General features: G+C 43.4%; 2 protein-coding genes across 8 annotated transcripts in view; one reads left to right on the forward strand and one right to left on the reverse strand.

The window, feature by feature from the left end:
- The first annotated feature begins 3,906 nt into the window (after nt 1-3,906).
- On the forward strand, nt 3,907-10,635 carry gja5b (gap junction protein, alpha 5b). Of its 2 annotated transcripts, XM_028979290.1 has the most exons (3): nt 4,107-4,469; nt 5,912-6,007; nt 8,559-10,635. In XM_028979290.1, the coding sequence occupies exon 3, from the start codon at nt 8,588-8,590 to the stop codon at nt 9,731-9,733; it is 1,146 nt and encodes a 381-aa protein (XP_028835123.1). In that variant the 5' UTR covers nt 4,107-4,469; nt 5,912-6,007; nt 8,559-8,587; the 3' UTR covers nt 9,734-10,635. The 2 variants fall into 2 exon arrangements, with proteins under 2 accessions (XP_028835122.1, XP_028835123.1); XM_028979289.1 differs by lacking the exons at nt 4,107-4,469; nt 5,912-6,007 and adding an exon at nt 3,907-4,059.
- A 3,147-nt stretch (nt 10,636-13,782) lies between these two features.
- bcl9 (BCL9 transcription coactivator) overlaps nt 13,783-26,391 on the reverse strand; it is a 60,815-nt gene continuing 48,206 nt past the window's right edge. For 5 of the 6 annotated variants that reach the window (XM_028979287.1, XM_028979284.1, XM_028979285.1 and 2 more), the window contains 8 exons: nt 25,975-26,336; nt 23,286-23,620; nt 20,343-20,453; nt 20,085-20,244; nt 19,725-19,824; nt 17,323-19,618; nt 16,695-16,979; nt 13,783-15,428 (listed from right to left, as the gene is read on the reverse strand). In XM_028979287.1, the coding sequence (XP_028835120.1) occupies nt 14,278-15,428; nt 16,695-16,979; nt 17,323-19,618; nt 19,725-19,824; nt 20,085-20,244; nt 20,343-20,453; nt 23,286-23,620; nt 25,975-26,279 (4,743 nt within the window). In that variant the 5' untranslated portion in view covers nt 26,280-26,336 and the 3' untranslated portion in view covers nt 13,783-14,277. The remainder of the gene's footprint in view (nt 15,429-16,694; nt 16,980-17,322; nt 19,619-19,724; nt 19,825-20,084; nt 20,245-20,342; nt 20,454-23,285; nt 23,621-25,974; nt 26,337-26,391) is intronic. The other variant, XM_028979288.1, reaches the window with a different exon arrangement.

Raw genomic sequence — 26,391 nt, forward strand, 5'->3', positions numbered from 1 at the left:
CAGTCAGTAGTTACAGGGACAGTCCCCCCTGGAGGAACTTAGGGTTAAGTGTCTTGCCCAGGGACCGTGGTAATAAGTGGGATTTGAACCTGGGTCTTCTGGTTCATAGGCGAGTGTGTTACCCACTAGGCTACTACCACCCTATAATTAATTTTATAATTCATTCACTGCTATCCAATGCATAATAAAGAAAGAATTAGATTATTTTTGTCAATCCAGGGAAGCACTTGTTTGCACCATCAGTCTCAGATAAGGAGACAAATATCGTCTCTCCTCTAGTCCCCAAGGTTCCATGACTGTGTTACTAGGAAAAGTCTATGAATGTTCTAAGCACAGGCACATGCTATGGATGTGCTTGCCAGAGTGCATTAACAAAAAGCAGCAGATACCTATCCAGGCCCTGGTCTCTGTCCAGGTCTCCTGCAGGCCAGAATCCTGTCAGGCCACAGATAGACACTGTCCCGAAACACTAACACAGTGGAGGGGCACACTTTGTCTGTGGATAACCTCTAATCTTGGGGCGTGTTGTGCTCTCATGGTCATATTTTACAGTGCCAGATTTTAAAAATAGGTGTTGGTGATTTGAGTGGTTTCACACTCTAGTCTACTTATCCTACGGAGGGAAATTAATCCATGAAACTCACAATCGGTGCACCCAAGTATTTTATGAGTTCAGACATATTTTCATCTTTATTATAATATTTAACTTTTTTCAATTATTAATTGTTATAAAGCCTAATTCCTGAGCAGCTAATACTTTTTGTAAGTGTAGTACTGATTAAAATACAGAAAATTAGAAAACTACAGAGTCACCCTGAGCAATTCCTCAAATACAAGAAGAATGCCATCTGTCCACTACCAGATTTCCTGTCATGTTTACGTTGGGAACTCAAGACCATGAATCATGTCAGAATGTCTTGAGTGGACCGAATGGCTTGGTGACTTTAACGTTTGTTCAAATATTGCAACGATAAGAATCAGTAGCTGTGTGTATGTCAGTTAAGGGACAGTTTTCTTTAAGCCTTTCCTGTACTTAAAGGATTTATGAATGCCGAACTTCACTAAAATCCATGAAAACATTTTAAACCACATGAAGAGTTAAGCTACTCACAGACATATCCTATCAAGCCAAACTCTCTTACTTCACCAAGAGCAAAGGGCAAATATTTATATATTTTTCATAATAAAAAAAATTATTGGTTTGCAGGACTGCAGCCCAGTATAGGATGACCATTAATGAACTGATGAAAGGATCCACTGCATGAATTTTTTCATTGATTCTTTCCACTGGGAGTGCACTTACAGAAACAGCACATAATTCAAACAATACATCACACACTAGCAGTGTTTTACCCAGTGGGATAAGATGATCAAAAAGCAGACTGGAATAAGAATGACGTGAGCAATTTTAAATTATTTTACTTTATGTACTTGACTAAATTTTACCTGCTTGAATCTTCTTTCTTCACTGGAAGCTGGAACAGCTGACGCATAGCAACATCCATTTTTTTTTCAACTCATTTAACTAATCTTAATACAGATGTCAGCTCTGAGAAAGAATAACTTGTGTGAAATATCAGCATTTCCATTGTTTGGTTGTAGACGATAAGAATAAAGACTTTTGCTGAGTGGTAAGAGCTGTCGTTCTTCTCTCCCATTGTGTGGAGGGACGGGGTGAAAAAGGAAAGAGAAGAGAAGAATGAGAGCGTTCAATGGGACCCACCACAGGAGACAGCCACAGACACCCAAGAGGTCACTTGTTGCCATTGTCTGGCTCCCCAGAATGACCCTGATATTAAAGAGTCATGTTTCTGTGTTGGTTTTGTTCTTTTGAGCGAGATAATCCACATCATTGTTACAATGACATGGTGAAAAGCAGACAGCATTTTATTTGTCTCTACCATTCATTCAATAAAAAATTCATAAATATGTACAAAAATGAACGCTGGATGATGTGCAAAGATCTAAGCAAGCAGACTGAGTGGAGTATTTTTATTAAGAGCTTGTTGGTTTAAATCAGTCCAGAAATGCTTTGGCAACAAAGCCATCATAGCTCAAAAACATTACGATCCTGTTTACGGTTCATATTTTTTCAAGACTTTTTAAAGTGCGCTTGTTGTCAATCCATTTTCCAAAATGAACCCGGATCTGAGTTTGTGGGGAAGTTGGATCACACACAGAAAAGGGAGGTTGCATAAATCTAGTCAGAATGAACATTCGCACCCGGACAGGCGTAATTCCTGCCAGTTTAACTGCATGAAATGTACACCAACATTAACATGTACCAACATGTACCACTGAAGTTTCTTATACCCGCGAAACGCTCCCTCCTTCTGGGATACAGTCCCTGGGATGACACCAACTGTCTTTCTAATAATAAACATATATGATTTCTGGGTGGGTCATCATCGTGACTATAGTTGGCCTGATCGGCCTGCAGCTGCCCCATCAGTGCTGACTTCATATGGTGTGTTGCTGCTGGTTATCATTACTGACCCTTCCTTGGCCCATTATGGGCACTCAGACTTGGTACTCTTCACACTCACAGCATTGCCTAAATGAAGATAAACCCTATTAATCAGCCTTCTCATGACCACGCTTCACCGCAGCGTGTGCTGAGGTTTGAGGAAGAACGTTGACAGGCCATAGCGTGTCCGTCACACTCTCACTGACAGGGCCGAGTACCGGAGAGATGTTCTTTATCCACAGAGGTCCAGCAGTGTATATCATTTCTAAATTACTGAAAATCTGGTACAGATATGGCATAATTCGCAGCCAGTATATTGGAATTTGACTGGAACCAACAGCAAAACAAGATACACATTTTAAATGCATGCATATACATCCAGGACAGTTTGTCTTTTTTTCCACTGTAGCAGTAATGACTGTGGGGGTGACCTGGAGGTAGAATTCATGAAAAAAACAATATGAGACAATTGACACTATGAAAAAATCCAGTCGCCTCAAAACACAGAACACTGACGACGTTTCAGAGCGAAAAGCATTTAGACTTGACCATCAGCATTCTTCATTGTGAATATTTTCTGCGAAACTGTGTTCTACTCGCCGTTTTATTTGAAAAGTGATTGAACACTTTGGACACAGTTAACAACCATCATCATCACCAAAACTGAAGGATTCTGTGTATGAGGGGAGTGTGTATGAAGGTAGCAGTTTTATAACATCGGACGGTGTTTCTGAAGTTTCTGAAGCAAGGTTCTTTGTTCAGAATGGAAGATAGGAATTAATGAAAATGTTCCTGTGAGACTCAGCTTTTTTGGATATGGAAATTTCCCCATGAGCCGCATGGTACACCCACAGAAAGAGCCCATGGTCCTTCACTTATGAATCAGCATGCCATGTGATTTAAGTAGGCCTGACAGGCTTTAAACCACAAACACACACACACACACACACACATACACACACAGACGGACAAACTGCTACATAACCACAGATGGCATTGCTGTAGGACGTACAGTACAGACCACAACATCGGTACAGAGAACAGACCACAACATGAGTAATAATAACCGATCAATATTCTTATTTAGAACGAATGCAGGCTTGTCTAATCATACACCAGAGAGTCATTTATTAAAAAAAACACTGTGAGGCACTTCTTTTCTTTATCATTGGGGGGCTTATAAAGGTGAAGTGCACTGGAGCCGTTCGAAAGGAAGAATAAGCGCAGAATTCCTATTGTTTTAACAGTACAATCTCACTTCCCTTCCTGATGGGGAGATATTCTCCATGCTAAAATAAAGTACCACGGAGAGGCATGAAGGGCATTGTGAACGGGGAGGGAAAGGAAAGTGGAGGAGGAGTGAGGAAGAGAGAGAGAGGGAGGCGGAATGAGGGAGGAGAGGCCAGCACTGTTCCTTAAAATGTCCCGTGCATGCCACTGAACTAGCATCTGTGTGACAGTGGTCTACCCGCAGTTGTTCCATCGTGTCAATATTTTTCGCGTCCCGGCCACGTCAATCTCCACAAGGAGCTGTCCTCAAACAGAGACACTGGCTGCCTGTTCTCAGGAAGACATCAAGGTGACAATACTGGGTGAGTAATCAAGAAGAGTAAGGAGAGCATCTAGAGACCCCAGATAACAAGTGAAGGGGCATTTATTTTAAATACGAAAGATAAGGATTGTGCATATCAGGCATTTTCCATCAGACATCTGAAAAAGGACACAGCAGCACTCACAGACATGCTTTTGTTCCATTGAAATGCTCAAGGCATTCTGCCTCTCCAACAAATCAAACCAAGCAGCGGAATATTGGGAGTCCTCGGTTTTCATGGCAAACCTCTGAGAAGAAGGAGAAACACCTTGACCCCTCACAGACAGAGTTCGCCAGCTTTCCAAGGCTTCAGTCCGATCTGTTTCTAGACCTCAAGGCACATTTCACCTCTTCTGCCAAAAAAAATTGTCCAGCTGTCTGGTCTTTTGGAGGGCTGGTCCACTGTTTCAGGTATGCAAGCGAATTATTACAACACAATTAATACTACAATTAATACTGATCTCTGCCCTCACCGAGGATCTGAAGCTCTTAGTGTCTTATGTCTGTTGGATCCACTGAGGCTGGATTCATTGTTGTCCTTTTGTTGCACGGGTGACGGTTCCATCCGCAAAATGCTGTGATGGTAAAAATTCAAGTTTAGCGCCCTTCACGTGTTGACAGATGAACGGAGTTTGATCCAAAATAATTCTCTGTTTGCATTTGAGTTCTGTGTTGCTGACTAAGCTCTCTGCCACATGGCAGACTCCATTAAGATATGATTTAATATATATGAAGACAAAACTAAATATATATGAATATACCATAATATGTCACGATATTAAAAACATACTGAATTGGGGAATCCTAATTTATGGTATAGTAGCTTGCACCTGACACCATGTTTACTGTGTTTTTAATTTAATTCACTGATCAATAAATAAGAACAGACTTTATAAAGGCATCGGGTTTAAATAAAGGATCAAGGGGCGATGTTAGAACGTGAGATGTAGTCAGTTCTTTAAGAGTAAATGGGGTTCGAACCTCACTGCGCAGAGACGACAGAGCCACGTAAATATTTATAAGGAAGAGCAAGCTGGTGAAGGCTTGTGCACAAAAGACGAGGTTATACAATTACACTGTACCGACATCAAGCATTGTGTGTGCCTGAGCTGTCACTTTATTTCAGCAGCTCAACAGTGCTGTCTGGACTAAATTAATGTTGGTTGGCAGCTCGGCTGGTAGCACACCGCTTTCTGGGTGGGGGGAAAAGAATGGAAATGAGCTGATTCAATCAATGATGTGGGAACAGGTTAGGAGGTCTGTGTGACCTCACACCTGGGTCACTGGGCCACAGTGCTGAGTGCCAAGGCTTACATGCCAATGCAACTATGCAAGCTGGTCGTCACATACTATTCTAAAGGAGTGGCATCTGTAATATAAACCGACCATGCCATCTGCCATCAAGTGTTACCATGTGAAGTGTAAAAAGTGTGTTTATAGATTTGCACACAAAGTCAGCACGAGTCTGTTTCAGCCCTCTTCATAGTGAACCAAAAATCTAATCCAGAACAAAGTACTAAAACATCAACTTACTTCAGCTACTTCTGGTCTGGCATTGTGATTGTTGTTGATGTTGTTCGAGCTCTTTACACATAATTCTGTGTTAAACACCGTGTCTCCTTCCTGCCTGTACAGGAATTTTTTTGTTTCTCTTTATACTTTTTGCATCTTAATTTCTGCCATTGGTCAATATAAAAATCTAACACTTGTCATACATACAAGTAATGTGTGGTACAGCAACAAATCATTCACTCTTGTGGGTTGTCAGTGTATGGTTATTATATTATAATTATAGACAATCTCGCATTGTCTAAATATATTAATGATGATAATAATGCAGTTTTGTTATATAGAGCTTTTCTAGACACCCAAAGCTGGAGTAGCCCCTCAACACTCCTCAAGTACAAAACATGGCGATGGAAGAATTGCAGGAAAGTTCAGTTTTTCAGGTGGGAATATGAACTTGAGTGTTTGCCAGTTGCTTTCCACTGCAACCCTTTACTGGGGACCCTGTGCCCTATTGTATCACATCCATCCAGCTCAGTTACAGAGCAGACATTGTTCTCTGTCCCCAAGTAAACAATGTCCCTCCCTCTTCCTCCCCAAAGTTGCCTTTCACCAGACCCTATGCAGGTAGTACGTTGTCCTGAGGCTCCCAGTAAAAATGCATTGCATGCGGCCTGGAGCTTAAAGCTAAAAGGCATCCTGTGTTTTAGTTCACCTTGTATCACGGGGAAGCCCATATTCTCAGAGGTTTGAACCACATACGGACCACTGAGTTGAGACGTTGAGAAGGTAATCTGTACACTCTGATACCAGGTTATAGCACATTTACCCACCACGTCTTGCTCGGAAGTAGGTAAATGTTGTCTTGGCCTCTGTTCTCTGACATGACCCATTTCCTTTCAACTGTCATGTCAGAAGGAAATCATATTGTTCGAGATTGTTTCCTCTAGGGGCAAAGAGCAGGAGGGTGGAGTAAACCCCACAGTGGACACTTCCGCTCGGCCATTTGGCCAGCGTCTGACTGTCTGTTGCCCCTATGTTCTCCCATCAAACAAAAAAAATGCCTCAGTGTGTTAATACAGTAAATCGTACACACCTACTGTTTCTCCCTGAACTGTGTTCACACTCTCTCTTGCACACACACACACACACACACACACAAGCTCACACACAATCATATTCCTTGCTCCCCTTCCACTAACCAAACACTGGTCTTAGGCAGATAAAGAGGGGAAACCCTCCCTCCAACACCCCATCCTCTCTTTGCTTTTCGCAAAATGTTCTTTCTTTTTCCTTCCCAGCCCTTCATATGTCTATAAAGGGCTGGGAAATGCTAGAACTGTTGTTGCAATTTAATTTACTAAGGGGCCTAAATTTGTAATATGACCCCCCTAACAAATGTTTTTTACATTGTAAGTGGTAAACAACTAATTGTACATAGATTGTGGTAGGTGCCACAGTATATCTATGTTTTTTTTTTTTTTGTATATTTAGCCTGGACTTTTTAAAATCTTCATCCCATTTCCCAGCCTTTCCACTATCAGATCTGTGGGAAGGTTTATTCCCCAGAGTAAACAGGACAGCCTTAAAGACGGACAAAAAACACACAAAAATAGGGCTATTAATAATCACTTTCCACATGCCATCCATCTATTCCCATGCATGCCAAGTACAGGAGACGACTGCATGAAAACAAGCAGCCTGGGAATGTATAGAATTATACAGCATAGAATGTGAAGCTATTTAAACTCAGTCAGGCTGTTACCATACCCAGTGACATTACAATAAAAAATTATTGTAATCAGTTTAGCTGTGATGTGAAGCATACATAATTTTTTTTTTGTAGTTGTTACATAACATAAAATTTAATTAAAAGACAATTTTATCCACAGCAGCTTCAAGTCAAGTGAGGCTTTAGGGCAGCGATATAAATAAGGGTGCGACTCACTCAATATAAAGGTATGATGTGTTGATCATGTACGTACAGATATATGTTGAGAGAAGGTATGCTCAGAAAAATTAAATCCTAAAAATAAATAGGGATGGAGCTGCTCTGATAGAAGTTTACAGATTTTTGTGCCATTGTGGAACCTGAGATTGGAACAGTATGAACTGGGATTGTCTTAAATGATTCTGCATCGATGCAATGCAAAACTTAATCAATTATATCATAATGACATTGCTTGGTGATTTTCTGGCGGCGGTTTCACACTGATGTATTTAAAAACATTAAATGTTTAATGTGAAGTATGGTACAAAACTTGATGGGATGGATTTGAATCGAATAGCTGACATGATCATTGTAATCAAATTGAATTGTGTGACCAGTGAAGGTTAACACTTCTAATCCAGGTTTAACAGATCGACATGCTGTTTATGCATTTCAAATTTAGTACAAAGATTTCATATTTATATGTGTATTCGTATTTACGGTATGGCACTGTCTTACTGGTTGTTTTGGTCTTACAAAAAAAAACTTTAGGCTGAAAACTTACAAACACCCAAAAAATGGACATTAGTGAACAACCCAGAAATGTACTATTCACTCGGTTAATATCACAGATATTTTATTTAACGACTACGTGTTCATGTGTACACTTACACAAACTGTACATTTACAGACTGAAATAATTTGGGTGTGGATTCATATAAACTCTGGCCAGCATTAGTTGAAACCCTTTGTATCAAAGGAAGAGAAATGCAGGTAAAATGTACTTTTATTTATTCAACTCATATTAATAAGAAAATGTAGCATAGTAACATAGTTTTTTAGGTAATTGGCATTTATGCGTTTCACTCCTGCTCTGTGGTAAGTTTCACTTGCTTTTGTTAGATCATCCAGTCAATACAGTCAATTAGTGAATATGACTTGGTGCGAATGATAAAAATGATTTCAGTGTAGAGATTCGCTATTGTTAAAATAAAATAAAAAATCAGGCCAGGTAAGCCATACTTGAAAGAGCTCTTCACCAGATTGTGCTCTTTCTCTTCCAGAAATCTCCATTTGAGGTGGCTGTTGATTGATGGCAGACTGGAGTCTGCTAGGGAACTTTCTAGAAGAGGTGCAGGAGCACTCTACCTCCGTGGGGAAAGTATGGCTCACCATCTTGTTCATCTTCCGCATCCTGGTGCTGGGAACAGCGGCAGAGTCCAGCTGGGGCGACGAGCAGGAGGACTTTACATGCGACACAGTACAGCCCGGGTGCGAGAATGTGTGCTACGACCGCGCCTTCCCCATTGCCCACATCCGCTACTGGGTTCTGCAGATCGTGTTTGTATCTACGCCATCTCTCATCTACATGGGTCACGCCATGCACACTGTCCGCAGGGAGGAGAAGAGGCGGCAGCAGGAGCAGGAAGACCAAGGTGGAGGAAAAGGAGAAAGGGACGATTCAGGAGGAGGAGGAGGACGAGGGGACAAGAAGTTCCTGGGGAATGACGAAAAGGATGAAGACCTTATGGAAAGCAGCGGCAAAGTTCATCTCAAAGGAGCACTCTTGCAGACCTATATGCTGAGCATCTTGATTCGCTCAGTGATGGAGGTGATCTTCATTGTGGTGCAGTGCCTCATCTACGGAGTTTTTCTTAATGCGCTCTTCCTGTGTAAGGGGCCACCCTGCCCACACGCCGTCAACTGCTACATCTCGCGCCCAACAGAGAAGAACATCTTCATAGTCTTCATGCTGGCGGTAGCAGGGGTCTCGCTGTTCCTCAGCATTGTGGAACTCTACCACCTGGCCTGGAAACAGTGTTGGAAGTGTGTGAAAAGCCACAAAGCCACACGGCTTCAACGGGCAAATTCGCTGTCCACTGTCTTAGCCACTTCGCCCGAGCCTCTGCCCACGCCAAAGCCCTGTACACCTCCGCCCGACTTTGACCACTGCCTGGCTTCACCAACCACTGCACCAACCCACCCCAGCTGCCCACCCTTCAGCAACAGGCTGGCTCATCAGCAGAACTCCGTCAACATGGCCGCCGAGCGCCACAGGGGCCTGGACGACAGTGAAGATTTCCTTGGGATGAAGTTTTTGCAAGGACCCGAAGGAGAGACTCCCACTGGGTGCAGCCCGCCTCAACTCCTTCCCACCGAGTTCCTCAAAGACAAACGACGGCTTAGTAAAACAAGCGGCACCAGCAGCCGAGTGAGGCCCGATGACCTGGCTGTGTAGCGCCAGCGTCAGTTGCTGGCCTGGCCCAAGAACCCAGCTTACTTGAGGGCATAAAGACATCCAGGGGGCCAAATATTCTATTTGATGAAATAGCAAGTGAACGTTGATGTTCAATATGTTCAGATGCAACCAGCATTATTAAATGAAGCCAGATCTTTCAGAGGTTTCACCAGCAGAACAAAGACAATCATCTTATAGCATTTAAAAATAAAAATAAAGAAATAGTGAACACCACCGCTGAATTACATTGAAATACAGTGAAAACAGGCAACATTATGCCCCGACTTGTACTTGAATGTGTAGCAGCAAAGGATCTGTTATGTTTCTCTTTAAGTGTAACTTAAGTAGGGAGCTGGTTACTGCTTTTAAAGAAAGTCTGTTGTGTTAACTCTGCTCTGTTATGTTAATACTACAGTATACTAAAAGCCATTACACTTATGCACGCACACACATGCACACACACATACACAGCGCCTGATAGTCACTGTGCTTTTCTTTTTTTATTACTAGTCTTTATAGATTTGGGAAAAAAATGACACAGCAGAAAGCATAAAGCAGTTAATGATCTGGCTTTACAAGAATGTCACAAGATTCCTGACCAAATTCACTACAGGGCTAAATGAAAGAGCTGCACACAGAGTCATATCACAGGAGCAAGACATGAAAGTTAATATTGTGGATATTTTTCCCTCTTTCTACATATTTCTGCTGTGTTGTTGCTTTTAGTTTAGATTTTTAACAGTTAATTCCTGTAGTATGCCATCGGATTATTTGCACTGATTATGGTGTGGATTATCTGTGACTGTGATCTGACTTGAGAGGATCTATTCCAAATCATTCATAATGTGATGATGGTGTTTCTTTGAAAACCATTTATAAATTCATTTTTATTATGCTTTTTATTTATTTCCTTAGTCAGTGTGTGAAAGTCGATGATTTCTTTTTTTTTGTATATTGTCAACTGTGGGTATGACACCCTACCACAACTTTGTGTAAATATACGATCTGAAAATTCTGTGTTACTGTTCATCCGCAGATGGACCCAATACCCTTAAACATTACCAGGGAATTTTATTCCAGAAGTTAAACTGGGAAAATCCATGTATAAGAGAACACTGGCACCCAACCTCAAGTTGACCCAGCGTAATACACCCCCCAGTGGCAAAGATCTTGGAGGCCGCGACGCTAACCGACACGCCACCAAGGGTTCCTAGCTGTTTACAGTCACTTTTACTTTACTTTACTTTACTTTACTTTGTTTAGCAGATGCTTTTATCCAAAGCGACTTACAAGAGGAAGACACCAGCAATTCGAACGAGAATTGCTGGTGTCTTCCTCTTGTAAGTCGCTTTGGATAAAAGCGTCTGCTAAACAAAGTAAAGTAAAGTAAAGTAAAGTAAAAGTGGTATGAGCATGCGAGTGAATCGTGCGTGTCAACAGGAGATATGGATAGTGAGAGTATAACAATCAAATTTTCCCATCTGGCTCAGAAAGCATAATAATATAACTTATAACAACTAGAACTTCAGCTCTAACATGATGCAAAGATATTCTTTCTTTACTGTGACTTAACTTTTTTTGTAATTGATGTTCTTCATTAAGTTAAGCAAGCATTCGGGACACAACGTTTCATTTTTACACCACTGCATTTCCCAGCAGCTCTTCTCAATCACAGTGCTGGATTTTGTGTGAGCAGAATTAATTCACAAATTATTCTCTTACTTTATTCGTGTTCAAGGTTGTGTAGGAGTAGGAACTGCATGAATCACATTTAGTAAAGGCCTCCTCCTCAGCTCTTCATGCCATTACACTAATATTAGTGTACCGCCATTATCGCCATGCCGCTAATATTAGCCCAGTGGTTGCGGCCATGGAGTCTGCGAAAATGCTGGGTAATTATAGGAGCCAAATCAGCTTGGAAAGGCCTTGGGAGCACACTATGTCAGTCTTACCAGCAAAATAAAAATCCTACATATACAGATGAACATAGTTAACTAATGTCTTTGCTGATTGCAGTCACTTTAAAGTTGTCAGCTGTGTTTGGGTCGGGCACAACACCACCAAAAAATTCTGCATTACTGTTCATCCTCAAAGGATCCCATTACTAAGATTACCCTTGAATATTACCAATGTAACATCAAGGATGTTATTCCAGAAGTTACACTGGCACCCAACCTCAAGTTAGTACATGAGGACTGGTGCTGCCACAACAACGTCCTGGAAGTATTTTTGCCAATCTTTTGAGACATTTTTGCACTTCTTGCACAATGTTCTTCAGTTAGAAATCATGAGACAGTTTATATTATTCTTGTGGGTACAGATGAAAATAGTTACCTAAAAAAAAAGTGGTTCTAAGTGATCGGGATTCTAGTATCTTTGTTGATTGTAAACTTTCACTCCATAGCAAAACAGCGAAATGGCCTCACACCTTCGACTTTGTCGGTTTGAATCTTGGTCCGGACCTTGTGTGAGGAGTTTGCATGCTCTCATCATGTAGGCGCGTGTTCCCTCCTCCTCCTGCCATCCAAAGTCATGCACTCTGGATGAATGATCAACTTTGAATCATCCATAGGTGTGAGTGTGTGCATCCGATGGTGGACTGCGGCGTGCGGGGACACTGGGTAGGACTAAGCAGCTATGGAAAGAGAGTGAGTGAGCAAACCATCATTAAAAATAGGCCTGTGGGCAAGCATGAACAGGAGTTGAACCATGCTAGTCTTGATTAACAATCTTTGCAAAGGACAGACAAAATTATTTATTCATTTATTTTTTTTAAAGGTTATGATCCATTGAAGATTTTCAGGGAGGTTGCTGTACTTAAAGATTATTATACCGCATTTCTTAACTTGTAACAGTGGTTGTATAGTTAATGTTCTCAGCATAAAATGGTTCATTCTGGTTCAGATGACCATTCAGACACACATGCACACTCCCTTTAAAACAATTTTAAAACGATCAGCTTACCATGCATCTAAAGTGTTATTTGAATGAATTGTCAAGTTTGGCTAAGTCTACATACACATTTCTACCAAAAGGTGGCAGTGCAACAATCTCAGAAATAAGAAAAGACACAGGGCCATAGGCCAGTTTATACCAAACAATATAGTTTATTTGTCTTCCAACCCCACTGCCCTCATCTGGGAAGTGGTTCTGTACCAAATTCAATGGAGTTACACATGACAAGTTTAAACACAGGAGGGACAGGGACACAGAGACAACCTATTTTTTTCTGTGTTTTTTGTTTTGTTTATGACTTATCCTCCTCATCTACAAAACACACCATAGCACACCACCCCTCCCGTTATCCAGGCTTTTACTCAGCGCGGTGCCATGTAGCCATACATAGCTAAATATCTCTACAGGTTCAGAGCGTTTGGTGTCCAGGGCCATGGCGATGTGGCTGGAGGACATGGTTGGAAGTCAGAGGTGAGCAATTGGTGGGTTTTTATTTTTTGGGTGGTCCACGTTTCCACATTGACCCAACCCAAAGTCCACCATAATGATACTCCTTTTCTAAAACACAAGCTCAAACCACAGCATATATAAGAAGGGTTACTGCTTCTAGTGACTCTGCCAGTATTTTTCTCTACAATAAAAAAAAACAAAACAACAAAAAAAACAAAAAAAAAAACACTTTATTCTTTACAGTTAATTCTTGTTTGTGCTTTTTTGATAATACTATCATCTGTATGAGGTCTTAGTTTGGTTTATCATACAATGGAGTAACAAAGGAAAATTACATTTAAAATAGTCTGTCCTTCCTCCCTCCCAGACCCACCCCCCCCACCCCCACCCCAACACACACACTTTTAAATGGTGCACAGTATTCAGTAATGGGGCCTGGAGAAATGTCCAAAGCCCATCTGTTATATACACGCACCCCACCTTTACAAATGAAGAAATAAAAAAAAAAAAAAAAAAACTATTGAATCACTGGTAAAAATCCCTTTTTACTACACAAGTACAGTACACACATACAAAGAGCTTTTTTCTTTTATGGAGGGAAGGGACCGGATGAGATGTAAACATATAGCCAAAGACGGTGCAACTTAGGACAATGTTCCTTGACTTTTTTTTTTTTTTTCCTACTACTTCTTTCAACCCTCTGTCCATCAGTTTTTAATAGAAAAAGTACAATTTCAGACACCTCTCGTAAAGGTCCTCTGTTGTAAAACTGTTTCGGGTATACCGTGGTCTCCATGTTTGTCTCAAAACTGCATTTGTCCATGACTTTTCCAACACCTGGACCGGGAAGAAGAGCATGAGAGTGTGGCTTTGTCTTAATCCCCACACAACACATCCTTTTGACAAGAGTTACTCACAGAGATCACCGTTAGTTCACTCTCAACTGTCGTTTTGAAATAAATATGTGTGTATGTGTGTGTGTCTGTGTCAGGATAACACAAGACATTGCAACAAGTCCCAAATGACACACGCACACTCCTACACCCAAGGGCCAAAGTCCTTTTATGTTAACTTATCACAGGTGGGTTCTTTTCCTGATAAAACACTGGGTCTGTCTTTTACCTATTTCCTCTAGCAGCTCAGAACATTATATTCCCAGGGTTCCCGGGGCCTGGGTTGAAGCCCATGCCCATATCTGCTGCCATTCCACGAGGCCGCATCTGAGACATCATCATAGTCTGTTGTGGCCCACCCATGCCTTGGAGAGACATCATCATGTTAGGGGATCCAACAGGGCCAGGGTGGCTGTACAACGGGACCCTCTCCTTGCCCTGCATCATTCCAGGTCCTCCCATCATCCCCGGTTGCTGGCCAGGAGACAACATCCTGTGTTGTGGCCCCATCATCCCCTGGCCCATGAAACCCTGTGGGCGCATCGGATTGTGGCCGGGGTTACCCATGGGCATGTCCTGGGGTCCCATGTGTCCAGGTCCTGGTGGAGGACCCCCCATCCCTTGCATAGGGAGTCCCATTCTGGGGTTCCCCTCACCCATCATTCCTTGAATCTGTTGGGGAAAACCTGGAGGTCCTGTGGGGTGAGGTGGAGGTTTCCCTCCAGGAGCATCTCCACCACCACGGGGGAAGTATGAAAGAGTTTGGCTGGGTTTCTCAGAAGGGATGATCCTGGACAGGTCAAACTCCGGGATGCCCGAAGCTCCTGGTCGCATCACTTCATGCAGATCAGAGTCACTGAAGACCCCTGACATGCTGTTAAAGTCCTGGCCACCCGGTGTGTTGGGCTTACACATACCAGGCTCGCCACCTCCAGGGCCATGTGGCATGTTGGGTCCCATCCTGCCCAGGGGACCCCCATCACCTTGGAAGCCCATGCCATGAGGGAAGGAGCCACCACCTCCCTGGGGTACAGGACCATTATGAGGGAAAGGGACCTGCTGAGGAGGTGACTGGCCTGGAGGGAAGCCCTGGCCTCGATGAGGGGGTAGGCCCATGCGGCCCTGCTGTAACATCTGGTTGTTTCCCATGCCAGCATCCTGGGAGACAGGCGGCATCATCATTCCATGGGGAATCATGCCCCCAGGACCCATGGGGCCAGGATGAGGGGGCATGTTCGGCCCCATGGGATTGGGTGAAGGCATCTGGTTGGGCATGCCGTGTGAAAGAGGCTGGGAGCCCATAGTGTTCATGCCCATAGGACTAAGTGAGGGCATTGGGCCAGAAGAGTTGGGAGTCATCATGCGAGGGTGGCCTGTGTGATGATTAACGCCCATACCTGGCAACACAAAACAGAAAGATTAAATATATGCTTTACATGTATGAACATACATTTCTGACATCCAGTCAGAAACGCAAGCCCATTTGAGGTCATAAAGGGTCATTCTGCTCAAATCAACAAATGTGTTTTCATTTTGGCCTATTTGAAAAATCCTAAATTTATTTTGTCGAGCTCATATAGTTCAGGAGCTGCCTGGTAAATCCTAAAGATGTAGCACCGCTCCCAGCAGCATGCACAACTAAACCCTGCCTGGTGCGGAAATGAAACTGCATGCTGCCCTCCATTGATCTGGACCAGTAGCATTATTATTATTCACAGTGCTGGTGTTTATAGTATTGTAACATCTTTCCGGAAGCATGTCTGTCTTTTAGGGGTCAGCCTCCCTGGGGTGAAGGGGGCTGAAGTTTTTCAGGAGCCTTTTTTGGATTTTCCCAGTTGTGAGGTTTCATTTCTCTCTCTCGCTTTGTGAACTCGCTAATAAAACTGACACCAAGTTAGTGTTTGTGCTCCAATGATATTGAATGATATTGATATTATATTGTATTGTCACAGTGGAAACCAGCATATGAAGGACAGCTGGAGATACTGGATGTAAAATGTAAAGTTGATGGCTGGTACTGTACACGTGAAGATATATCAATTTGTCGATTCAACTTTATTGACTGAAAATCTGAAAAGTTGTTAGTGCCCTAATATACAGTACAGGACACACCTTCTCATTCAATGTGTTTTCTTTATTTGCTGGATGCTGGAGTTATGTACTTAACAAAAAGTGGAGACCTGGTCTCCACAGTCACAGGACCTGAACCCAATCGAGATGGACCGCAGAGTGAAGGCAAAGGGGCCAACAAGTTCTAAACACCTCTGGGAACTCCTTCTTGAAGCTCATCGAGAGAATGCCAAGAGTGTGCAAAGCAGTAATCAGAGCAAAGGGTGGCTATTTTGACCAAACTAGAATATAAAACATGTTTTCAGTAATTGCACCTCTTTTTGTTAAGTACATAACTCCACGTGTTCATACATAGTTTTGATGGTATGCATTGGTAGTGAGAATAAACTAATGTAAATGGACATGAATATAAAGAAAACACATTGAATGAGAAGGTGTGTCCAACTTTTTGGCCTGTACTTTATATATTACACCATACACTACAACTGCACTTGACTGTAGAGGCCAGTGTCAAATGTCTCTAAACATTGATGAGTCTATTTGGCTCCTTTGGATTAGTATATCTGAAGACCAATGTTTGATCATTCTCTTACCAGACATATTGTTCAAAGAGGGCAGGTTGGGCGATCGTGCTGGCGGCGAGTCATCATCAGAGCTTGCCACAGTTTTGATTGCATCATGGTAGAGAGGCGTGGAGCTAGGCATAGCAAACTTGGACATGCGGGACATCATTATGGACAAAGGGTTCTGGGATAGCGTGGGTTCAGGTGGGATGGTATAAGGGCTACTGGACGGAAGGCTGCCAGGAGGAACATTCATCGAGCCTGCCTGGTTAGATGAACTGCTAGAAGGGGGTGCTACTGGTGGGAGATTTCCTCCTAAGAATGAAAATGCGGAATGTTATTAGGAATAACATAAACAACAATGTAACAACGCATGTCTCATGAGATTTGAATCTCTTAATGACTAATTTATACAAATACAATACACGTGCCAATAATCTAAGAAAATGAGCCAGTAAACAATGACTTCATGCAATGAATCACATTAATCTTAATGGAATCGATATGAACTACTAGCTACTGACAGCTACTGATTATTGCAGATTTAATTTTTTTTCCTTGAATTAATAACGCACAAGAAATTAATCATCATTTAAATATCTTAAGACATCCATCTGAGACTTAAAACTACTCTGGCACAGTAATGTGGAAAGCCTACCTTGCTCAACACTGCCCATCATGTTAGGAGAGGTCATGCTAAGTTGAGGTTTGCTGTTCTGAGGAATCCCTGGGCTCTGCATGGGGGGTTTGGGTGACGATGTCCAGCCTGGCGATGGTGCAGGGAGCGAGGGTGACTTCATGTGGACTGGTGAAGCCCCTGCTGAACCCATCATCTGTGGTGATTTTATTGAAGCAGTAGCAGCAGCAACCACTGCTGCAGAAGGTCCAGTGAGCATGCCGGCCAGTTGTGAGGGTGTCTGGGGGGACTTGAGGTTACCAGAGGGGGAACCGAGCATAGGTGACTGAACCTGCCGCAGCGTTGGGGACTTAAGTGGGTTGACACTTGGTGAGTTGGCTGGACCAGACTGAACACTGAGGTCAGAGGGCTTTCGACCAACATTTCTCTGGTTGGGTGGAGGTGGTGCAGGCCCCGAGTTTGATGGTTGGTTTGGTGGCATGTGGCTCAAGCGACCATTGCCACCGGTATTAGGTCTTTGATCTGGACAGAAGGGTGGCTCTCCTCTAGGGCCCCGACCAGCATTGCCTGGTGGGCATTGCTGCATCATACCAGGAAATTGTCGACTAGGCCCCATATTAAAATCTCCAGGATGGGGCTGGTCAGGGAAAGGAGGCCCCTGCATCATTTTCGGCTGTGGCCCCATGTTTTCTGGAAGTGGGGCTCCTCCCCCTCCTCCAATACCTCTCATCTTCATCATTTCTTCTGGACTGATGTTCATTGGAGGTTCTCTCATCTTTGAAGACATCATCTGTGGATTGGGCCCAATATTAACATTCATGTTCCCAGGACCCATGCCAAATTCACCCATGTCACGGCCAAGACCCTTCATGAATTCCATCCGTGAGTTTGGGCTCATGGGGCCATCTGTTGGCATTCTGGGGAACATCATGCCTGCACCATTTCCAGGCTCCATTGGTCTTTGGTTTCCAATCATTCTGTTCATCTCAATCATCATACCTGGAGGAAGGCCCATGCCTTGTTTCTCACCCATGCCTTGATGGAACATGGCCTCCTGTACAGATTGAGGGTTAGGGAACCTTTCCACTCGACCACCAGGTCCCCCAAACATTCCTTGGCCTGGTGGGAAGCCACGGACATCACCCATTTTGGGCATGTCATCTGGCCAGTTCATGCCAGGCCGAGGCATAGGGTTGGGTCCCCCTTCCATGTCTGGGTTCATCATGCCGGGGAAACCCGGCATTCTCTGCATGTGTGGATGCATGCCTCGTGGACCCATGTTCATTTGGTCAGGAAAAGGTTCTGGGCCACCAGGTCCCCAAACCTCACCAGGGTTAATTTGGTAAGGAGGAGGTGGGCCACGGATCATGCCCCTGGGTCCATGCTGGTGGAGCATCATATCTCCCATGGGTCTGTGCTGCATCTGTTCTTGCTTTCGTTTCTTTTCCTCATAGAACTCTTGTTGTAGTTTCAGCCAAGCCATCTGTTCAGGAGTCATGTGATCACCATGTTCTCCTCCTGGATGGGCATTCATTGGGGGGCCTGGTGGAGGTCCCAGCTCACTTGGAGAGAAGGGCATGTCTCTGGGGCCTGGTGGTCCAAATGGTGGCCCATCTGGCCGCGGACCTCCTGGTTTCCCTAGGTTCTGAGATTGGGTCATCATGGCCTGAAGTGGGCCCTGCTCTAGCTTTTTTGGTCCTCCGCCTCCTTCCATCAAAGGGTTGGTGTTCGGTGGAGGGCCACCCATATTGCCCTGGGGTCCCATAGCACCCATATCTTTGTCATCAGGAAAGAGCATTCGCTGGATGTCACGCAGTGTCTGCAGAGACCGTTCTCGGTGCTCCAACTGCTCTTGGGAGAGACCCTCAGAGTTGTCACTCATGCTGGACATCAGCTCATGGGCAAGCTGCTGGTGGTGCTGGGCTGTCAGTTTAACATCAGCCCCCTTGGGTAGATCCATAAAAGGGAAATTTCCATGCTGCTGCTGAGGGTTGCCAGAAGTCTGGTTTCCAGGTGTGCCAGCGGGATTGCTGATGCTATCATGAGAAGCACCATCCTGCGGGCTGCTGCTGGGGAGGCTCTTTGAGTCTAAGCCCCCTGAGGTGGTGCCATCCTGGGGTATGCCAGGAGTAGACTTGGCCCCAGGAGCTGGCTGCTGAGGTTGGGCTGGTTGGGTTGGCTGTTGAGGACCAGGTGCTGTTGCTTTGGGCGTTGGCTGGTGGTTCTGTTCAGAAGACTGAGATGAGGTCTGTTGCTGTTGTTGGGGTGGAACCCCAGGCTGCTTAGGATCATTCCTTAGGGGTCCCATCTGATTGTTCTGTAACACAAATGAATACAGTTTTCCTTAATTGCCTCTAAAAGCATTACTGAATTATTTAGTTGGAAAGCATTTCATTATTGTTAAGTCACATAGAGTCCGTTACCACTGGGAGCTGTGACTTGTTGCCCTTGCCGTTGGAGATGTTGTTCATGTGATAGGCAATGATGTTGTCTGCATGACCTGTAATGACCGCGTCTGCTGCCCTGCAGGGAGGAAAAAACAAAACACACACACAGAAAAATGTGGGTTAGTAGCCATAAATGACTTCCAAAATCTGAAGGCAAACAAAAAAACCAAAAAAAGATACAACTGTATTAACAGTAACACCATTTGAAATCAATAATCAATGTTTCTGCCTAGAAGATTTGAAGGGATGATGTGTCTCTCACCAATTTCAACAAACTCTTTAGACCACAGTCTGTAGTTAGAAACTGATTTTTTTAAAAGTGAGAGTTGTTCTTACTTGTTGGCCATCTCTGTGGTGAATACATAAAACACTTTGGAGCCAGGCTTCTGACTGCTGCCTAGTTCAGAGGCAGTGGGTTGTCCCCCCACTGCATTGTGGGTAGGGGTGGAGGAGGCAAGGACTCCAGGGTCGGGCTTCATTTCACTGGAGTTGCAGTCTAAAAGAAATTGTTTATGATTATGACCTTAATTGGTGTTCAGCAGCTTGTAACTGAAGTGGAATGTCTACTGCTCTGGGTCAGGAATCAGTACTTACTGAAGAAATTTTTGTCTTCCTCATCACTCTCCCCACCTGAACACCAATCAGTCCCACGGTAGGGTTGCCGTCGCTCAGCCACGCACAGCCGCTTAGCTCGACTTCCCAACTCTGAAGGAAGTATCAAGAAAAAGAGTCAGGAAAAACATGGATAAAGGTGATAGTATTCATCTGCCCAACTATCAATAAAACATTATATTAATTTTTATATATTGCCGATATTTATACATACATACATATATATATATAAACAATTCTAGACTAGTGCCTTTAAAAATCGACTAAATAGATATTTAAATTTAAAGCATAAACAATCTTCTTATATTTCATTGAACAGATGGAAAAATATATTTTGGGCCAAGTTTACAAATGCTGGGAAAAATTGTGCTAACATTGCATCCACCAGCAGGGGTCCTTTGGAATGAAAACAAGTTGCACTTTCCCCGCCCACCCCATGAAAGTCAGAGACATGGTACGGTCCTTGGCGCTTCCTCAGTTCCAACCTACACGGTGATGATTCTACTAGGAGACATACGGGGGTGTGGATATCTTAATGCAGCACCATATAGCCTTGAGCACTAGGCCTAGGGATATGAACACTTTGGAGAGGGAGACAGGGCGGGAGGGGAAGAGAGACAGGGAGGGAGGGAGGGGGGGGGATCTGAAAACGTGTGACTAAAAAATGACGTGCTGCGACACTGGCTCTCATTGCTGGACAAGCTTTTCACACACGACTGGGGCAGTGTTAAACACCACCAGCAGGAGGTTTTAACATTAGCGCTAAAGCCCAGAAACCAAGCAGATAAACAGATACGTGCAATAATGCTGACAGACTAGATATGCTAACCAACATCACACAAAGGTTGACATTTCCAAGAGAATGTTAAATTCTATACACATAAATAAAAAGCTACTCTGGTTTGTATATGCAGGTCTTTGGAGCATTGTTAAACTACATCATTCCTACTTGGCATGGCACCCTAAAGCCCGAAACATACATACGGAGCAGCATTAGCTAGAAGGAACATGTGTACACCATTACATTCATTTTCAGTGATCTCAAAGTCTTTTTTTTTTTTTTACCCCTCAAAGATTTCCTCTCAAAGCTCCCATGCTGATGAAAAGAACAGGAATGACACTCCATACCCATCTTACAAATCACAACACTCCAAGGCAAGAAGGGAGAGGTTGCTGCTCCCAGGTAAAAAAAAAAAGTCTTAGTTTGAGCTTGTAGTTTCATATAACAAAAAAATCCACTGCTGTGCAAGCCCTAATTGTTTAATGTGTGAGCCACTGAACATTTTGTTAACAGCATATTCATTTAAAGAGCCGTAACATAATATACTGGTTTTTGTAAAAATATATAAATAAATATATAATACGGTACAAAGTTTTTTTTAATTCTGGACAACAGAAATCCACATATTTACTCCCTTTATGATGAATTTGCCAAATATTCTAAAGAGCAATCTAGTTTATACCAACGCCCTAATTAAACAAATGTTTGATTTCAGAAATGCACACTTCAATAGTAACACAGCCCTGCTATGCACTAAATGGCAGCTAAATATCATATTTCTGCCAAGACTTTAAGATGCAATTTTGCTTCCACTGTCTTCATATTCCATGATATTTTCCTCAGTTCAACAACTTTCTGTGTCCGAATCTGCACCCAGTCAGCTGCCCTGTTCAGCACATCAACCCAAAAGATTGCTGGAAGGTCAACAAAATTATGTGACCGTAACAATTTTAGCTACAAAACGGGACACTTCAACACGCGTCCCTTATTAATTCAGACCATCTAGGTGGGGACAAAGCCTGGACCAGTTCATAAAAATTACAAGATGATCTAACAGTTTTTTTTTTTTTTTTTTTTTTTTTTAAATCACCCAGATTATAGGGTTGAAGCAGGATTAGCTTTAGGCCTGCGAAAGAGTGAAGGCTTGTGGGAAAGTGGGCATAACAGCCTGCTGGTTAAGGAGTTGGTAGGAAGGTAGGAAGTGCTCACACCTGCTCCTTACCCTTAAGAAAGACCCGATAATGTGTCTAACCCTGCATCGCTGCAGCTCTACACAATTTGGTGGTTTTAAGGTGTGGTAATTAGGTAGTTATTTCAATCACATCTTTCACGACTGAACAGATCTTTGATAGCCCCGACACCTTTTCTTCGCTCTTTTGCTGGATTTACGTGAAGGAAAACACTGATGCTGAGTTTTGTGTGACTGTGCACTGTTTATCAGTTTTAGTTTTCACAAAACCTCCTTAAACTGATGTGTAATGTGAACATTTTTGTTGTCTCTTTTTAAGTGTTCATCCTGACTCACAATGTTTGGTTAAACATGAAAAGTACAAAAACACAGCTCCCCAAAGTGGGCTCTGCAGGGGTGATTTAGTGAAGCAGCGGGTAAATCTGATTAATTAATAGATATAAATAATGTAACTAACAGAGCATCTTCCTTTTTTCCCCCCCAAAGACGAGTATGGGAAGCATGGGGTAAGGCAGCAGTAATAAAGAGGAAATCCATGGTTAAAAATTAATACATTATATTCCCATGGTAACAGCAGAAATGGACATGATTGTACAATGTCCTATGAGTTAATGAATACTAGAAGAAAGGTAAAGGTGGAAAAATGACTGCTTAATCATTCCTTGTTAAGAACTGTTTGTAATTGGAAATATCCTGTTGAGCTTAGAGGAGCTCAATACGGGTCACTGCTGGTGAATTGTGTTTGATCAAGAGCACTGAAATCTCTTATTCATGTCAGGTTATATTATGATAATGTATAATAATAAGAGTTCATTAAAAACGTCCCACAAAAAGAAAAAGTTTGACAACTACTGGCTTAGAGACAACTGTCTTCCACCTGAGGGAATCAATCTTACAATAACTATCGTTGCAAGAGTGTTTTAATAAAACGCTGATCCATATGGATTTCTCTTACCTTTCTGGTCCCCATCGTTGTTGGGTGTGCCTGTGTCCCGTTGCTCAAAGGACTCCATCGAGGTGCTCCTCTCTCTCTTGATCTTGCTCTTCGTGCCATTGCCTGCATTCAGACTTTGTCCATTTTTAAGTCCCATGTTGCCCACAGGGACCTGTGGCCCTTTGGGTGCGTGGCCCCCACTCAGCGACTTCGGGTCGCAGGGAGAGGACTGTGATTGGCTGCCTGTGCCACCTTGCTTTCCTTGATTGGGCAGTTTTGAGTCCATCTGGGCGGCGCTGGAAGGGGACATCACGGGTGGTGACCGCACCATGGCCTCCTGCTTGGATTTAGGGCTGCTGAAGAAGAGGAGAGATGGAGGAAGGCATAAGTCATAAAACATACAGATGAAATGACACCGAAGTAAAACAAACAAACTGTCCAACTAGACACCTTGATTATGTGAAGTAACCAAAAGTCTTTGTTGAACTGACTGGCACATACCAGGGGATGCCACACCCTGAGAAAACACCTAGAGCATGGCGCAGCACTGATGCCTCTGAGCGGGTGTGCGTCCGTGAGCATGCTTGAGGCAGGTGACATGGCACGGTAAACACCCCAGCGAAGGCTGTATGTTGACCAAGCAGTGGCGTGGGTGTGTGAGTGTGGGGTTGGCGGGGGTTTAATGTGTAATCAGTGCCCTGTTTAACCAGACACACAAGGCCTCTACCTGCCTGCCATCGCTATGGAGACCAGGTGTGCAAATGTCTGAGTCAGGTGTTGACCTAAACCTTCACATCAGACATGTACACATATACTGTACAGTTCCCATGGCCTGGTCTTAAATTTAAAGACAATTTTCTACTTATGTTCCTGAGGGTGGAAACAGTGTTTGTTTTGTTCAGGGTCCATCATTGGTGAGTGTCTAATCTACATGTCTGCCACACTGTGTGATAGTGACTCCTAGTGGCTGCATTTACACAGCCACATACAGGCTAAAATTTGGAGAAAAACAACAGAAGCCAGGACTAGAGGCAGACTGTAGCCTTGTGCCAGAGCCTAGGACAACGTGTCCAAAGAGGTGGCTGCTGGTGCCAACATACAGCTGCAGTGTCCACTGCAGGGAATGCCCAACAGGACCCTGGCAGCCCAGATGCCCTGCTCAGAGTGCCCTCCAGATACATGAGTCAGCATGGTTTACTTTTTATAAAATCACTGAACAGCACAAACTCGGACAATCATCTCCATACAGACCATCATCTCCAATGCTTTCCTACTCATGATGCATTATAGACACAATTACAAAGCATTATATTCAAAAGACCCTTAAAATTAACTAACATTGTAACCGATGCAGACGCACAAGGCAGGAGAAAAATTCAGGTACGAAGTCTGACTATCAAACATTTGGGAGACTCAAACATTCGCTGATTATCTTCCAGATGAATGGTGAGGGCAAGATGGGCCACCGGGAAATACCCTGGCCCCCGATGGGCAGCCCACCACTGCTCTCAAACTACATACATAATATCCAAAAAAAAATGGCATATTCTCATCAATACGTTTTTTACCATTAACTTTACAAAAAAATGTCTAACTCAAAGCACGGTCAGTTATCGTGCACTGCTTTGTGGCATAGTGTATAGTTTGCTTTAGATCTAGGGACATCATAATGCATTTTATTCGTAAATTAGAATGCATTTTAGATTAGCTCTGCAATACCTTGAGTGCATTAAAAAGAGGATATTTATATCAAATTCAGTTCCTGTCAATGCTGTTTAGAAAGCTCTTTGAAGAGACAGTTCTTCTGTGATGACCATGAACCAACACGCCACCACAGTATATACTGTTCACAAACTACACAAAAACTAATCCAGAGAATGCAATGCTGTGATTCGAATACTTTCCTACTCGATATAATCTCTAACAAAATCACCCAGAAGTGCTAATTGTACAATTGGTCAAGTGACTGTTCCGGTTATGAGAAAGCTGCTGTAGACGCTTTACCTACCCATGAACCGTGCAATAAAAGAATTCTGTGCAGCCCTTATCTTATATCCTATCTGGTTCTGCTAGTTCAGTTCTCGTGTCAATGTTTGATAAGAGTGGGACCTCGCAAAATGGAGCAGACTATTTTGCAAAAGAGGTAAAAGGAATCACGCAGTATGAATGTGAATAATTTGCATCCAAAAGCCAATCAGACCAGGCTAGTGTAGCCGATTCCCACTGGGGAGCTATGAGGCATACGCTCGATGTGTTATAAGTCATAAATAAGTTATAAGATGTTTCACACAAATACAAAACACCAACACACTCCGACATGTCTCATAACCTCTTTTGTGTTTTAGCTGTAAAGTTGCTGAAATTAATCAGTTGTGAGCTAGACTTCTGTGTCTCTAAAGCTATTTAGGAGTATGGTAATCATAAAGTATACAACTATATAACATGAATCAACACTTCAGAAATTCTTAAAATCCTGAAACTTTATTCTGTCCCAGTGACATAATGCAAACCTTTTTTTAAATCGAACGTTGATATTTCCCAGAAAAAAAAAAACTAAATGTAGCTGGAGTCACAAAACTTCCTGCGTGTCTATTGATGTGTTCCTACCACACACAAACAGAGACGGAGACAGACAGAGAGAGAGAGTGAGAGAGAGAGAGAGAGACAGACAGAGAGAGAGAGGAGAAAATGTGAAGGTGATCTGCCTCACCTTTGGGTATTTGTTGATGGGGAGTTCCTCACTTTGGGATTGCTGGAATGCATTGACGACAGTCCCAGGGACACTGGAGGAGTATTAGAGTGCTGGTGGGGGCTGGGCGTGGTGTGTGTGTGTGCGTGTGAGGAGACGGCGGCTTTGGCCCGTGTGCTCCTGGCGGCAGGACTGCTGCGGCTGTCGTGACCCTCCTCTCGTTCTCTCGCTCGCTCTTTGCGTCCAAAGGCGCCTGTGGTTGCCGTTCCCGCTCCCAATGCTCCGGTTCCGCTGGATTCTGTCCTCTCCTCCTGCGACTCCAGCATTCTCCGTGTGGGTGCGCCTGGAGTCTCGCCACGGAGCCCTCACAGCTCCTGGCCACACTGCAGGGGGGAGGAATTGACAATGAAAATGGCCGAAAATGGAAATATTATACAA

The sequence above is a fragment of the Denticeps clupeoides genome, chromosome 5 (assembly GCF_900700375.1).
Source record: "Denticeps clupeoides chromosome 5, fDenClu1.1, whole genome shotgun sequence".
In the NCBI taxonomy this organism is placed as follows: Eukaryota; Metazoa; Chordata; class Actinopteri; order Clupeiformes; family Denticipitidae; genus Denticeps; species Denticeps clupeoides.

Bases quoted from the DNA above. Each gene is read 5' to 3' on its own strand.
- gja5b (XM_028979289.1), top strand. From the start codon at position 8,588: ATGGCAGACTGGAGTCTGCTAGGGAACTTTCTAGAAGAGGTGCAGGAG.